Genomic DNA, 15,639 nt, shown 5'->3' with positions numbered 1-15,639 from the left:
GGGGGGCCTGTCTATAAGTGACACATTTCAGTAAACACTGAAACTCAACTTAATGTCCCTTTTAAGACACAGTAAAATAGAACTCCCAGGTAGAAGCAGTGCTACTTATCCACACAACACCCGTGATGGAGGCCGAGTTGAGCAAAATCTTTATTGGCCAAGAAGAGCAATAACACATGATGATAGAATATACAACCCCACCAGCATGCCAGCATTTTCATAGAAACTGTACAATGTGAAGGAATGTATGGAGCAGGAACACATTATCAGAAAAAACGAAATAAAAAGTTATACATCCATATGTTCTGGTACAGTAAGAGTCGATTTCAACAAATGTTTCCGGTCAGTTCCAAACCCCTCATTAAATATGGAGTGCGTGTTCTCTGCTCGTGTCACCTGACCCTTCCTTTCACTGGTTTCCTCTTCACTACCAGCATCTGACACCTACTCCTGCGCTTTCTCTGCTTTTACTCCTCCACCTGGGGTCGGCTGACTGAAGTAACGGAAGGGGGGGGGGGCTTTGTATAAGGAATGATGTACATTAAGGCAAAGAGAAATGAGAAATCTTAAAAAAGGCTGAATTAGAAATGTTTGTTTGTCGCCACATGATCCTAGTTAGTGCTAAGGCCTCATGGCTTAAAAGGAAGGAGAAGTTCAATAGTTCACTGGGTCCAATTCTCAACATTCAGTCTCCTCCAATCACAAGGTGAGTTTATTTGGCAGAGCCTGTATCTGGGTAACTGGGGCTACAGATGCTAACTGGTTGGTAGCTTGGTAAGCCCTTAAAGTACAGATTACCTAACAGTGAGCGCTGCGTGTACTGACAAGGCATGCTAAATTAGATTTAGACATAAGGCAGCTTTTCTTACCCTAATATTTTTACTCCCTTGGTCACTTTGGCCCCAGTCCCCATTTGAGGGGGAGTGGGTGAATACATCATGGGAAGAAGGGAGAGCTCTGAATTAACTCTTCTTACAAGGCAGGTATTGGTAATCACATCAAAAGACAGCAAGCAAAGGAAAGGTATAGGAGGTGGAAGGGGGAGCAGGTGGATGTGGTGGGGCCCCGCTATGGATATAACAGCTGATTAACAGTGATGTTATGGATACAGTCACAGGACAACCATCGATACGATTATATAGAAAAGAAGGCAAACAAACTAAAGCTGATTGTACAGTTGCTTCGTACTACGCACTGAGAGAGGAAGACACCATTCTGCAGGGGTGGGTGGGGGGGTTAATCTCTTCAAGCAGCAAAGATCCGGGGACAAACGAAAAACAGGGAGGGGTTTAAGGTGCTACATGGCACAGCTCAGTGGGGGGGGGGTGAGTGATTGAGGGTGGCAGGTGGGCAAGTGCAGATAGGGAGGATGGACGGAGGGATGTGATGGTGGGGGGGGTTGCTACGAATGCTGCTACAGATGCTGACATAGGTGGTGGTGGTGGGTTTAAGACAGCGATGGCAGTAACTAAGGCATGAAATGCACAGAGGAAGGCAGAAATGGTGGATGAAGGACATGGGATGAGTGGGGGGGGGCTGAGAAATGTACAGGTTTTTTTATTATTATTATTATTATTCCCTCGCCCCCCCCCCAGAAAAAACACAAAGGCCTCTTTTAGTCTTTCCAGTCTTTCTTAACGTTCAGGTTCCACTCCCAGGACAGGTGGTCGTGCTGGTCGTCGTCGGTGAACTTGGATTTGATGACGTAGTTGCCGCGGGCCAGCAGGCCTTTAGGGGCCTCCTCCACCGAGGTAAGGTATTCGTATTCGTTGATGCTGGGGCCGTAGCTGCCCACCATGTAGTCGGACTTATCAACTGGAAACACAGAGAGAGGATGTTAGTGTCAGGACATAAGTGGACCTGTGTGGAACTGAACCGAGAGCCATTCACAGAGGCCGACTCAGTGGACCTTTTTGAACGACAGCTCAAGATAAGCTTTTTATTAGTGACACCCTCCTTCTAAATGGTCTTTTAATCTTTCATTTTATATTGTTTTATTTTAAAATGATGTTAGTGACATCCTATTTTTTATAACCTTTATTATTCATTTTGTTTTATTTTATCATTAGCTTGTTTGGTTTTCTTTTATAGGTTTTTATTTGTATTTATGTATTCATTTTGTCTTCCTTTATTTTACTGAGGGATCATTATTTATTGTATTGTATTTAAATCATACCTTTTATCCTCTGTCCCTTAAACTGTTAAATGGTGTTTTTATGCTGCAAAAGGTTTTAACGTCTGCACCTTGAGATGAAACGTTTCATACAAATAAAGCTTTAATATTATTATTACTTTATTATGATGACACTTTTATCCATCCATCACCTAAACTGTATTGATACAGAACTTTTCATACACAAAAAGTAACAAAAAGTGCTTCGCAATATAAGAATAAAAACCAGATACAAATAAGAACCAATACAAATCAATTACAAGCCAGCTTACTGGCCAAAATCTTTATAGTAATCCTGTAGGACTTATGTTTTGAACCCCCTTGGCTTTCATTACTTTTACGAATATACTAATAATAATATTAAGTTTGAATAAAAAATTGGTTGAACTTAATATTATCAACTGACTAAATCTAATACAGTTATGTGACATCTGCTGACATAATACATTTCATTAAAGTCAACGTTTCAGATTTTTCAGCGCAGGAGGCATATTGGGCTGGGAATCATGGGATTGACATGAGAACAACAGACATGGTCATCAGAAGTTCGTCACTTACTCTTAATTCCTTTCCTGTACGTCTGCTGCACGTACTTCAGACCCGAAACTATCTCCTTCTTCACCTGAGGAGACACACACATTGTTACAAACAGGGTCATATCAAGGGTTATATAAAAAATACTGGAGGCAAGGTATGCTTGAAACACAGAAATAAAAAAGTCAAAGTGTGGAAACGCAGGGAATCCTCTAACATTTACTAATATTAGATACAAAATAACTCCTAGATGTATCACTCTTTTTCTCCTCGTCCTCTAAGCATTGATACACAGTGTATAGATAGAGGGAGCTACCGATACAACGGTGAGACATCACCATCGGCACATCGGTAAATAAGGTGACATGCACCGATGGCAGTCGTCGATGTTTATGTTTTGCTTGGTGACCTGGAGAAGTCACGTTAGCGTCATTGTTTTTAAATCTGACGGACCAAATCTGAAGTCAGGGCATCATTTTAAAGGATTACTGTCTGCCGTAACTTTAAAGGCATTCCGACGTTGTTTATATTCCACTTCTCTCTCACTCGCTCTACACACGCACCCACCTCTCTCTTGAAGGGAGCTACAGCCCCGGAAAAAATGAAGAGCCCACTCCAAAAGTTTCTTAAATCTTTATCTCTACATGTATGGCAGCCCTTCCAGTGTGTGTTGAATTCCAACACAGAGAAATGTTATCAGTAGTTTAGAGAATACAATAAAAAAATATCATAATTGAACTCAAAGACAAACCTATGAATATTAAAACAAAACAAAATGATGATGCTGAAGTGCTCTCTTCATTTTTTCCGCAGCTGTATACAGGGGACTAAATAGGTATTTGGTCCCCTGCCAATTAAGTTAGTTTACCCACTTATAAAGAAATGAATTTTCATGGTAGGTTTATTTTAACAGTGAGAGACAGAATATAAAAACAATCCAGAAATGTAGATTAAAAAGAAGATATACATTGATTTGCATTTAATTAAGAACAATAAGTGCTGTATTTGATCCCCTGACTGAATATTTCCAAGGATGTTTTGGATGTAACTTTTTTTCCTGGTCCTAAAATCCTATTGTCTCTTTGCCCTGTCTCATGTTTCCTCTCAGCTTTAACATTAAGAGGTATTGTCACATTACTGACTTCAAAGTGTGCATTTGTTTGCTTCCAACCTTCCCGTTGTGTTTGATTCTCCCCCTTTACTGTGGTGTTCCCTGTAGAATGTGACTGGTCTGTTTTAACTGCTGTTCCAGTCACACAAAAACCATAAATCCAACCAAATATTATTTACCTCCCTTTTAAGGTGTAAACAATGTCTCAGACTGCTGGTTTACCAATATGTTCTGGAAGTGTTTACTCTCTGAAGGATGAACATAATCTGGAACATCATGGTTGATTAAACCACTCAAAATGAAATGAGAGTGATCAGCGATGTTAAATGTTCAGACGCCTGGAGGATATCACGAGGCCTTGAGCCAATCAAATGTCGAACACAGTATTTATGATTGATGAAAGTAGTAAAACGGTTTGACCCGATTATTTTGTCTTCACTGACAAAGACTCCTAATAACTTCAGCTTCAACGGACTAAATATCAGAAATGTTCAAATATTAGCAGGGGAAATGTAATCAACTCTGATGTATTAGGACGGTTCCATTTTCAGAATGGCAGTAGTTCCCAGGGGAAGATACCCTCTGAGCATATCTCCTGCATATCTACCGCGGCTCTCACCTTAAAGCTGATCTTTATCCTGTATTCCACGCCCTCCTTCAGAACAAAGCACTGCTTCTTAAAGGCCTCCAGGTCTCCTGTTACAAACAACAAAGACAATATGTGTCTTCATGTTATCCATTAGCAGTTCTGGTTCACATTGTACCCATTGGTGCCCAGAAAAAAAAACTGTGTTACATTGAGTGAATCTATTTATATTTCTAGAGGGGTGCAGAGATGATGTATTTCTGCAGGCTAACCCTGAAGTTAGCATCATAAGGGCTCCCTAAAAAAAAAGGTTATTTTTCCATTGGATTTTGCAAATAGCAGAAAATAAAGTAATTGCAAACACACGTTTATGATACTTACACGTGTTGTTCAGCAGGATCATTTCCACGTATTAACACCAGGAGGCGGTAACGCACTTGGCAGAAGTAAAAAGCTAACATTACAAACTACATCAAGGTCACGTCTTCACGTCACCACCGCTAAGCTACAGACGGCTAATGTTCGGCGTGATGGCGTTTAGTAGTCTCATTAAGACACTTCACGCAACTTCAAAGCTTGGGTGATAAAAAGGAAGGCAGAAGTGGCATTCATTTCCCTGGTTTAAGCACTGATTCCTACGCCACTCTATAGCCGAGTGTCATCTTTTATATGATTTCCAAGCATATTATGGACATTCATTTGCGATGTAGCTAAATAGATGATGGACATTCATATTGATATCCAAAGGAAGAGTAAGTAGGAAGTGCGTGCTGTCCTGGTGGTTAAACTGGTCAAGAGACTGAGAAGAAAATGGGTTTCTGATGCAAGAGTTTTAAAGTACCTTAAGTGCCTCCATGTGCTGCTGCTGAAGCTGCTGACCGTAGTGGTAAGTGGGCCAAATGAAGGCCGCAATAAGCAGCCTGGACTCCTTTACTGGTAGTGACCTGACTCACTGAGTGTGTATGACTCATCCTAGCCAGCATCCAGAAAATGTGTTCTTATGTAGAGCTTGTTCTCTTTGTGTTGACAGTGTCTAAGTAGTATCTTCCCTCAAATCTATTTAAAATGCCAGTGAACAGAACATATTCAAATGTATGTACTCTATGTTAAACCTATAGACCATAGAAATATACTAAAACGATCCACAGAAAATGTTCATTTATAACCTAAACAAAACTAAGAAGAAACCAAAAACTGTCTGCCGTCATTAAAGAGGTCTTATTCTGCTCATTTTCAGGTTCATAACTGTATGTTGTCCCTCTCCTTATTTTTCTCATACTGCCTGTGCTGCAGCACCTCTTTTCACCCTCTGTCTGAAACCAGAGCTCAGTCTGCTCGGATTGGTTACAGGCTCGACTCCATGGTGATAGAGGTGAAGAAAATGAATTATCAGCGTTTTCATCATCTGATGCAAACAAAGAGTCCACATGAGAGAGACGTTTCAAAAACCTGTTCTTTACTGCCATTGGACAGGTCTGCTTGTTTCAGCTCATGTGAGATGGTCACTTCTGAGCAACAGTGAGTCGGCCTGCTCTGCAGAGATAATATACAGAAAGTCCTTGTTGCTTGATTACAGTATGTTTAAAGCAAGATTATATTTGCAATAAAAGGAATCCAACCACAAACAGCTAATCTGTCCAGTAACATATGTATATACATATACGTTATTTGAAGAACGGCTTGTCATCATTGATTTATAAAGTTAACTATTTATCGATAAAAATAAATGAAATGTGTGTAGTGTGAAGCCTTTTAAGGAATATTGTGCATTCTCTTTGGGGCATTCACTTCATCAGGTGTTTTTACAGTTTTATTACCAGATATTTGAATTAAATCACTGCAGCTCAGCAAGAACAATGATTTAAAGCAGGCTTATGTGAATGGCACACCTTTATTTCTAATTAACTCAGGTATATTTATTCAGATTTCAGTATAAAGCCTTCTTTTCTGATAATGCTAATGCATTATGCAGTTAATAAAAACACAATACTTCCTGAATGTGTGTCATATTCAAAGCCCCGTAGAGCCAAAACAATGTGGAGTATATTCATATTATATTATAGTAGAAATCTTGAGATTTTAAGTCTTAGACCTCACCAAGACGTTATTTCAATATGGAAAACTTCCTTTTGGACATGAAAACGGTCTGATTTAAAAAGCTGAAAATCTGAATTACTTTGAAGTAGGCTAAGATTACTGGCAGAGACTTTCAAAACCCACAATCGACAAACGCTGAATTGATTCCATTCCAGTTACATGATTGGCAGTAGACATTTCAAGCTGAGAAGCTAGGTGAATCCGGAGTGATGCAGGGAAAGGTAGAACAGAATGTTCTGGACGGATTGTAATCTAGGTCAGCTGGGGCACGTCCTAACTGCTGAGCCACCGGGAATATCGAAAGTACATTTTTACAGTCATCAGCCAAACAGAAAAAAAGAATCCAATCTATGTACCTCGTCTATGCCTCTCTACCTCTGTCAGAGGATCCATATTCATCTACAGCATGCACAGACACAAACCGCACAGACGGATCTGGAAGAACAGCAATGTCTGGGGGGGGGGGGGGAAATCAAAGTCAGGCAGAATCACTACAGGGGTCCATGTATAGTCACGATGGAAAAATATAAGGAAGAACACATCTGTGTTGAGAGGATGTGTGGAGAATGTGGCAAAATCTGTTTAGGTACGAATTATTGGGTTAACCAGGGATACTTCCTTTTTAATAAAGATGATCTGACCCGTGTGTAAGTTCCCTACTGTTTTCAGGGACGGCAGTTTTCAGGTTTAGATTTTTAGCGTTGAGGTTGTATGATGTGCATAGTCAGTGTATACCTACAGCAGATGGCATATGGAGAAACCCAAAGGAGTTCTGGTGCTAAAGCTAAGCTAACCACTACTGTGGATGGAGGCAGTGTTCAAGGGTTTAAGCTACCTAAAATAAATACTAGTATTAGTTTAAGTTTATACTATATTTTGAATATATTCACTGCCTTAACATGTCAGACAGCCCTTTTCAAAGGGGAACTGAAGCCACTGTCTATGCTCTATCATAGCCACCAGACTGGATCCAAACTAAGCCTTCAAAGAGGACATATTCTGCTCATCTCCAGGTTCACATCAGTCTCTAATGTCTCTACTGGGACATGTCTCCATGCTTTAATGTTCAAAAAGCTCTTTATTTTTCTCATACTGCCTGTGCTGCAGCACCTCTGTTCACCCTCTGTCTGAAACCAGAGCCCAGTCTGCTCGGATTGGTTAGCTGGCCGCTGTTATGGTGATTGGTCTGCTTAGAGATGTCCCGCCCAATAGCCTATCACATACAGAAGTCCATCATCCCCTCAAACACAAGTGTTGGAGTACTGGCCAATAGGAGCATGAGTACGACATATTGATGTCATTATGTGAGAGAAACGTCCCCGATGGAACTTTGGGATTTTAGCCTTTGCTAAACTGGGCCTGGTAGGGCCTATTAAAAACATTAAATTCACAAAGTGAAATTTACTAAATAACCGAACGAGGAAGCAGTAGACCGCAACCCCCATGTTCTGTGAGGTCAAATATTTAGCATTGATTTAAAAAAAAAAAAAAAAAAAAAAAAGTAAGATATTTTTTGGGGGCTTTTTGCCTTTAAACGGATAGGACAGTGGAGAGTGACAGGAAAGTGGGAGAGAGATTTTGATGTCTAAATATAGTGTACACTTTCACTGCTTTAGGTGGCTAAAACCATGTTGCTGCTGCCCCTGTCCACAGTGGTACAACGCTTAGCTTCTGTGCTATCACTCCTGTCTGCTTTACCATCTACTGCAGGGAACACCTTGACTATGGAGAAGAGGCTCATATAACGCCACTTCAAACAATCATGACGATCCCAATATTTTAGTCAACGGGTAATTCATCTCCTTCTCCTTTAAATAAAGCAGCCTGGAGAGGGACTCACCTTGCAGGTCCAAGATGAGCGGGTTCGGGGCGGTCTCACACATCAGACACATCTGGGTCACTTGGACATTGGGAGTAGTGGGATCTGAGATTGGATTTATGAAACTGTTAATGGTTCGGGATGGGACATTTATACAACGTATACAGTTTCAGCTTGTTATTAAACACCTTTGAGTGTGTAGGGAATTAACAGAGGAAAGGTGAACAGACTTGGACAGTTACAGAAAACCTCAACCAGTGCTGCCATCTGTTTAACTCGCATTCAGTTCAGCTACACACGGCCTATTTTCTCCTTAGAGGAAATCTTATGATCATTCTTGAATGAATAAAATCATGTTTGAAGCAATATGTTGTGTGAAATGATTGATTTATTTGGTGAGGAGCTGTGTAATAAGAACAAAAATAAGCAGTCATTAAAGCAAAAAGAACCCCTTCAGGGCGATCAGGACCCCAACCCTTAATGACAGGTATTTCTTATTTAAACACTTTTATGCACAAATCTTAAACCTAAGTTCACATGGTGCGTGCAGCGGGCTCAGGGGAAGTGAAATTAGGACAGATGTGCTGTAGTTGGAACAGCATCTGCATTAAATACACTTTAGTTTATTCTCAGTCCCTTTTGTCTTCACTCAGAGACAGCATCATCATTTATGAGGGGTTCAACATAGCCTACTAAAAGCACAGTAATAGCTTGCCCTGAATGCATGCATATTGAATTCACACACACAACACACTCCTATTTGGCTTACAGGAAGAGAAACTCTGGAAAGGCAAATAATGTGGCACCGTGGCCTAGCGTGGTTCAAAAACATTAGACAAAAACAAGTTATTAACTACTTATCTACAACCTGTAAGTCTCATTAAGTGCCCAACCAGTAATCATTTTATATCCAAGTAGCATTCTGCTGTGAAATAGGTTTTAACACACACAAAAGTTAACTGTTTACTGTATAGGATAGGGAAAGGTTGAGATGGCGCTTATGATTTTGACCCTGTCAGCAGCTGATTGACTGAGCTGTAGCCAATAAAGTTCATTCTGTTACTCAAGAAGAGCTATGCTGCTGGGTTAATGTGCTCTCATCATACTGGTCAGAGTGTAGGAGAAGGTATTGTTCAAGAAGAACCACCACTTTGTATTACAACTAAAATAACATACTACATATCAACACACTTATCAACTTAAGTGATCAATAACTTTTGTTTATTGAATAACGTCAAGTCTGAAACCACTTTTCAATACAGTGGTGCAGTGATGATGTGTTTTTGTGGGCCAGCCTGGAAGTTAGCATGGCAGGGTCTGGAGGAAACTCGATAGATGTTCCTATTGGCATTTGAAATATTGCACACACATTTATGATACTTGCAAAAAAGGCAATTATATATTTTCCTGCCACTGATTTGGATTAAATGCATCTAATAAATATCAAAAATCTGAGTCACTCGTTATGAACAGGTAACATCCTTGCTAACTAGCATTGCAGAGACGCTGTCCTGCAGCATGGATCTATGATTGATGCATCTGTTATTTACACACACACACACACACACACACACACACACACACACACACACACACACACACACACACACACACACACACACACACACACACACACACACACACACACACACACACACACACACACACACACACACACACACACACACACACACACACACACACACACACACACACACACACACACACACACACACACACACACACACACACACACACACACACTTACCAGCGTCAGAGGGCCCAGATCCAAGCAGTGTTTCCTTATATTTGCGTAGGCTCTCATCGTCCTTATCCATCTCCTGGATCTCTTTCAACGACTTCTGGGCCGGTGGCTTGTAGTTCACGGCATCTGGCTCTTCGTTTTCGGCTGCAATGGCTGCTAGCTGCTCCACAGTCACATCATCCTCGGCCATGTCTGGAGACAGAGTGGGTTCAAAAGGGAAAAAAAGAAAAACCGGGTTTTGAAATATAATAGGAAGGAAAACGAAGGCGTTTAAAGTGGCAGCTTGCAGAGAAGTCCTCCGGCTTTCCCTAATGAACACCTGCCTCCTCGGGGAAGAGGTTGTAAATCACTGAGCAAACAGATGACCACAACAAGAGTGCAAGTGAGGAATGCTGAGGGGAAGTGTGCAGTGTGAGGTTGTGCTGCAGCTTTTCTCCTTACACTCCTTACGCTTCTGATGACCGCACGCTGTAATTATATCGAAAGACATTTACATTACCATAATACTTTATTGTCAGATCAAGTATCAATTTCTCTGAAACAACATCATCACCACTAGAGTCATGAATGAGACCGTCACTGGTCACAGGGTACGAAGCCTTTCCCTGCGGAGGTATTGCCCCTCACAGGCCCAGACATCATTTAGGTACAGCACAAGGTAGGCCCTATGCGTTTACGTGTGGGTCGGTATGTTGAGAAACAAAAGCTGCAGGGCTGTTTCAGAAAAGATGGACCACACCTTTACTTGGTATGCTATTTCTGTACAACAAAATCCCACTTTTTTTTTTCAGTTGTATGCTAAAATATTATTATCAAAAAATAATCCAAAGTACAAACACAAGGTTACATTAGGGCACATCCCCTAGGCCATACAATTCCAATTGTTGAATGATCACTCTAGAGGAAAACAATTTGTGAGCTAAGTTCAAGTTAAGCTAATGAATGTAAGTTCAATTCAACAATAAAAAGCCTTGTTTGCTCATTTTGTGTTTGGCCCTACAGCAGGGTCGTCCCCTTTTAAAGGAGGTTAATGTTGGAAAAATCCTTCTGATAAAATGTATTGATTAACAAAAGCAGGAAGGGCTTTGTTTTGTGCCAAAAGACATGACATAGCACCACTTCATCTTTTGATATGCAACACAATGCAGTTGATCCCAACAGTAGGATTAGTGCTACATTTTACAACAAGAGATTTGAGGACATAACTTAGGGCTGGGGTTGATTATGAATGGCCACTTTGAATGTGTTCTAAACCAAGCAATTACTAAATTATTTGATAGTCGAAGCTATTTATACAACTATATGTATGTTTGTTTGTTTGTTTTGGTCACCAGTGGCTTTATGGGAGGGACATAGTTGAAAGAGGGCACTACGTTAGTTTGCTCAGTGTTTTACTGATGATTGGACCATTTGAGCAAAAACACAGCATGATGGCTTACCTTGATCAAACCATAATTGTCACTTAAGGAAAGCTAATTTTATATTTATCTTCCAAACAGCTCTAAGCCAATTATAATGCTTTAATGTCTACTTGTGAATATCAGTTTACATTACACAACCAAAGCCACCACTGAGGGATTTAAAAGCTCTCAGCAGCTAAACTCATCCACCGTGTGGAAGCTAGGGCAGCACCGATGGGGAAAAATAAGTAATTGCTAATATTTTGGCTGATATTGCAATTGCCATATGATTCACAATAATGCTGGTATTAAATATTATTGAAGCCTTATTCTATGTATCATTGAAAACTATATGAAATGGTCAAGCTTGGGGAGAACCACATTACAAGTGAAAGGGTTACCTAATCAGGATACAACAAAAAGGTAACTGTACTCCTTAACAGTGACATAAATAAAAGATATGATCAGAATAATAGTATATTATTAAACATTAGGGATAACTAGCAGGATTCAAATGTTACTAAAACAAGCATTTAGTGTGTGTTGTTTTAATGTGTTCTCTGTAAACTGTTCTGTTCTGTAGGCTTATACTTTAAGTCTGAATCTATACGCCTACTGTCTGAATCTGCTTTCACTTTCTTTGGTTCATTTGTTTGTTTGCCGCATCATGCACATTTTCAGGATTCATATTAGCATGTTGTGTCTCTCCTGGGACATGTCTCCATGCTTTAATGTTCAGAAAGCTCTTTATTTTTCTCATACTGCCTGTGCTGCGCCTCTTTTCACCCTCTGTCTGAAACCAGACAGGCTCTGTTGTGATTGTTCAATTGCTTAGAGATGTCCTGCTCCTTAGCCTATCACGTACAATGTGTTAGAGCACTGTCCAATAGAAGCGCAAACGTTACGTAGTGATGTCATGATTTTAGCCTTTGTAGACCATTTACATGCACAAACGTAAATAAACACACTATAGGAAAGGGGAAATGAATCAGTACAGGGTCTCTTTAAGTAGGTGAACAGATTTAATTCAAAATGGCATTATAACACATATTTAGTCTTTAACAATTATTGATCCTCCTTTGATTTGAATATTGCATTGTCTGTTTTGCGGTTCTGATACATTTTGATTAATTGTGCAGCCCTAATAGAAGCAGCTGTGAATTATGAAACAATAATCCTATCAACCTATGCAAGGCAGAGGATATTATCCCTTCTGCAACACTTCTTCTCTGACCAGCCCGAACTAGCAGCAGTCAGAGGAATGTCTGTGTGCAGTTGAGGATCAAACTGAGGAGCTTCAGTCTGCAGTCACAGTGACATGCCTGAGCAGGGCCCATAACTGCTGTATTTCCATTGTATGCTACTTTTACTACATTTTTAGAACAAATACTGAACTTTGTAAATACATGTTTTAAAAACTCACTGTCACTTTGTGCATTCAAAATAACACTATTTATCATCTAAAAAATATTGTGTATTGGCCTCATCACAAATTACAAGAACATCTATTTTTTGGGGATAAAAAGGAAATCATTATTTTAGTTGTTGTTATTGTATTACTGTCCGAGTACTTTTACTTTGATTTATCGAGTAACATTTTTCTACTTCTAGTAAACATTTTATTCATAACCTATTTATTTATTTGTTTATTTAATTATTATTCTTTACTTCTAATGGAGTATTTTAAGACCATGGTATTTCCTACTTTTACTTAAGTAAAGGATTTCAGTACTTCCTCCAGCACTGATGGTACTTTTTGATCATTGCTATGTGACTTGTTTTTAAAGAAATGACCGTGTAGAGGATTGGCCATAAAACAGTACACTGCCGCAGCGATGAAAGAAGGCCAGATTCTTTTTTCATTAAATATTCTTTTGATCTCACAATGCACTCCACGGTTTTGCATAACGAAATTTGATATCTGAAGGAGGCAAACATTTGGATCAAGACTGTTTGTAATGACAAGAGAGGTGCTGGAGGGGGAGGGGGCTTCAGAGTGAATGTATTATGTAAGTGCTGGCATTCAACTCTGTGTCACTCAGGTGAGAAATCAAAAAGATCCTCTCCCCTCTTCTACTGGTGGACTCTTTTTCTAAAAAGGCGTGGTCTACATGGCTGCAGTGATGAAAATGGATTGATTTTTTTATAGTTTGACCATTTGAAACGGAAGAGGGTCCTGGGGTCCTATTCAGCTTGAACATGTGTGCTTTGTTTCTATCATTAGAAAAAAAAACAAGAATTATGAATATATATCAAACGTGATGTCGTCAAACATCTACAATTTGGAATTTCAAGTTTGTACTTGACTCAAATGTGACAAGCCCTCCCCACCCAGCCAGTGGAACAGGAACAGTCTTCAGCAGGCACAATACTAGTAACTGCACATTACAGACACAGAGGAAATACACAGCAGGCTGCAGTCAGATTGACTCTAGGAAGTTTACCTCTTCAGTCTGGCCTGGGCTTCTTCCAAGAAAATCTATTTTAGTATAAAACAAACTGCAGGGCAACTGCACAAACATCCAGTCTCTCTGTGCCCCTGCTGGTCTGATGAGAAGAATTCCTAGCGGTCATGTAAAACATCAATTTAAGGAAAAGATGTGAACAAAAGAATGCTCTTGCTCTATTGTGTGCTATGTCACAAATCACACCTTCTAGAAATCAGTGTGACTGAATAAAACCCGTAAAGACGTTAACCGTGATAAAACAAGTATGGTCTTTTGCCAAAACCACATCATTTAAATATCCACGACAAATAGGTAACGTTAACAGATAACGTAAAGAGGCTAACCGCAGCTACCGTATCGAGGAAAACGCCACCTTACATGACACTGTGGTTATGCTAGCTAGCTAATGCTACCACTGCTGTAGACTGGCATGTTTCCAACAAACCGGCTAAAATACCGGCTTTGACAGCTTGTCAGGGCGGCTGCAATAAAGTTAGCTATCGAGAAAAATGTAATGATTCAAAGTCAACAACGGGGCTCAACTTTTCATGGCGTCTGCCCTGTCACACGGGGTGCGACTGGAGAGGCAGACAAGATGCTAACTGTTTCAATACATTTTTAGCCCATCTAACGGGATGCTGCGGCTACCGTTAGCCTGACAAGTTATCATCAGTTGACCGAGAGCAGGAGGGACATAAAAAAAGGGCCTTAGTAGCCCGCGCCGGTAAGGATTATTCTAGAAGATGTGTTAAAGGCTGCTTTTGAAACCGAGTACACTTACCTTAATATTTAAGGGGCGATTTCAGGTGTATTTGCAGTATGTGCCTTCGTTGTCCTGCGCTCCAGTGCAAGTATGGCGAACAACCGAACGGCGCCGCCCGGAGTTTCGGGCACCCGCAGCACGCTTCCGATAACACGTCCGCGCACGTTGCACGCACGCAAATGCAAAGGCGCGCTCCAAAATATGTTGTATTTAGTTGACAAAATCGTAGTTCTTAAGATTGAGTATGAGTATAGAACACAATTTCAATCTTTAACCCGTTCTCTTGCGTTTCGGGTCAAATCTGACCGAGTGACTTTGTTTGTTATCATAAATATTGTGTTTTTCATCCATTTGCCTCAAGACCTTATGTCTTCCTCCACAATGGGCCTCTGAACATACACAGTTGATGATCACCACTTGCACTGAATTTTGAGTGATTTATTCAACAGTGACACACCTATGATGTTTTCGGTCAGAATTGACCACCTTAGAGGTGAATGGGTATGAGTAGCCTATAGTATGTTCATCCTGCAGATGGAAAACATCTCCACACACACACACACACACACACACACACACACACACACACACACACACACACACACACACACACACACACACACACACACACACACACACACACACACACACACACTTCATGTGCTTATGTCCCCCCACACCTTCCAGACAAAACAATGTACTCTAAGTTACGGGAACCTCTCACTTTCTCTCGCTGTATGACACAATGCATCATATCTCACAGGTGCGAGCTCTGTGCCCCTCGACTAAGAAAACGCTCTCACTTTCTAACGCTAAATGCGTTATGCCCTTACTGTCTCTCATGCAGTTATATTTGTGCCTTGCTCACATTTAACTCATTGACACAATAAGTAGGCAACCAATTAGGCGATTTTCTGTCAGAGAGGCTCTGGAGATGTTTTGAA

The 15,639-nt window shown here is 40.4% G+C and overlaps 1 protein-coding gene across 2 annotated transcripts; it reads right to left on the bottom strand.

Annotated features, from left to right (window-relative positions):
* Positions 1-137: 137 nt before the first annotated feature.
* LOC134864363 (rho GDP-dissociation inhibitor 1-like) lies at positions 138-14,847 on the bottom strand. Of its 2 annotated transcripts, XM_063883280.1 has the most exons (6): positions 14,714-14,847; positions 10,089-10,277; positions 8,342-8,425; positions 4,438-4,514; positions 2,732-2,795; positions 138-1,815 (listed from the first exon to the last, which is right to left on the bottom strand). In XM_063883280.1, the coding sequence occupies exons 2-6, from the start codon at positions 10,273-10,275 to the stop codon at positions 1,616-1,618; spliced, it is 612 nt and encodes a 203-aa protein (XP_063739350.1). In that variant the 5' UTR covers positions 10,276-10,277; positions 14,714-14,847; the 3' UTR covers positions 138-1,615. The 2 variants fall into 2 exon arrangements, with proteins under 2 accessions (XP_063739350.1, XP_063739351.1); XM_063883281.1 differs by lacking the exon at positions 8,342-8,425.
* Between the last annotated feature and the right edge of the window lie 792 nt (positions 14,848-15,639).

The sequence above is a fragment of the Eleginops maclovinus genome, chromosome 5 (genome assembly GCF_036324505.1).
Source record: "Eleginops maclovinus isolate JMC-PN-2008 ecotype Puerto Natales chromosome 5, JC_Emac_rtc_rv5, whole genome shotgun sequence".
In the NCBI taxonomy this organism is placed as follows: domain Eukaryota; kingdom Metazoa; phylum Chordata; class Actinopteri; order Perciformes; family Eleginopidae; genus Eleginops; species Eleginops maclovinus.
The sequence above is the reverse complement of the archived record's forward strand: the minus strand, read 5'-3'. Positions and strand labels throughout refer to the sequence as shown.

Bases quoted from the DNA above. Each gene is read 5' to 3' on its own strand.
- LOC134864363 (XM_063883280.1), bottom strand. From the start codon at position 10,275: ATGGCCGAGGATGATGTGACTGTGGAGCAGCTAGCAGCCATTGCAGCC. The intron at 2,796-4,437 runs GTGAGAGCCGCG...GTGTCTCCTCAG, and splicing joins GGATAAAGATCAGCTTTAAG to GTGAAGAAGGAGATAGTTTC. The intron at 1,816-2,731 runs GTAAGTGACGAA...CTGTGTTTCCAG, and splicing joins GTACAGGAAAGGAATTAAGA to TTGATAAGTCCGACTACATG.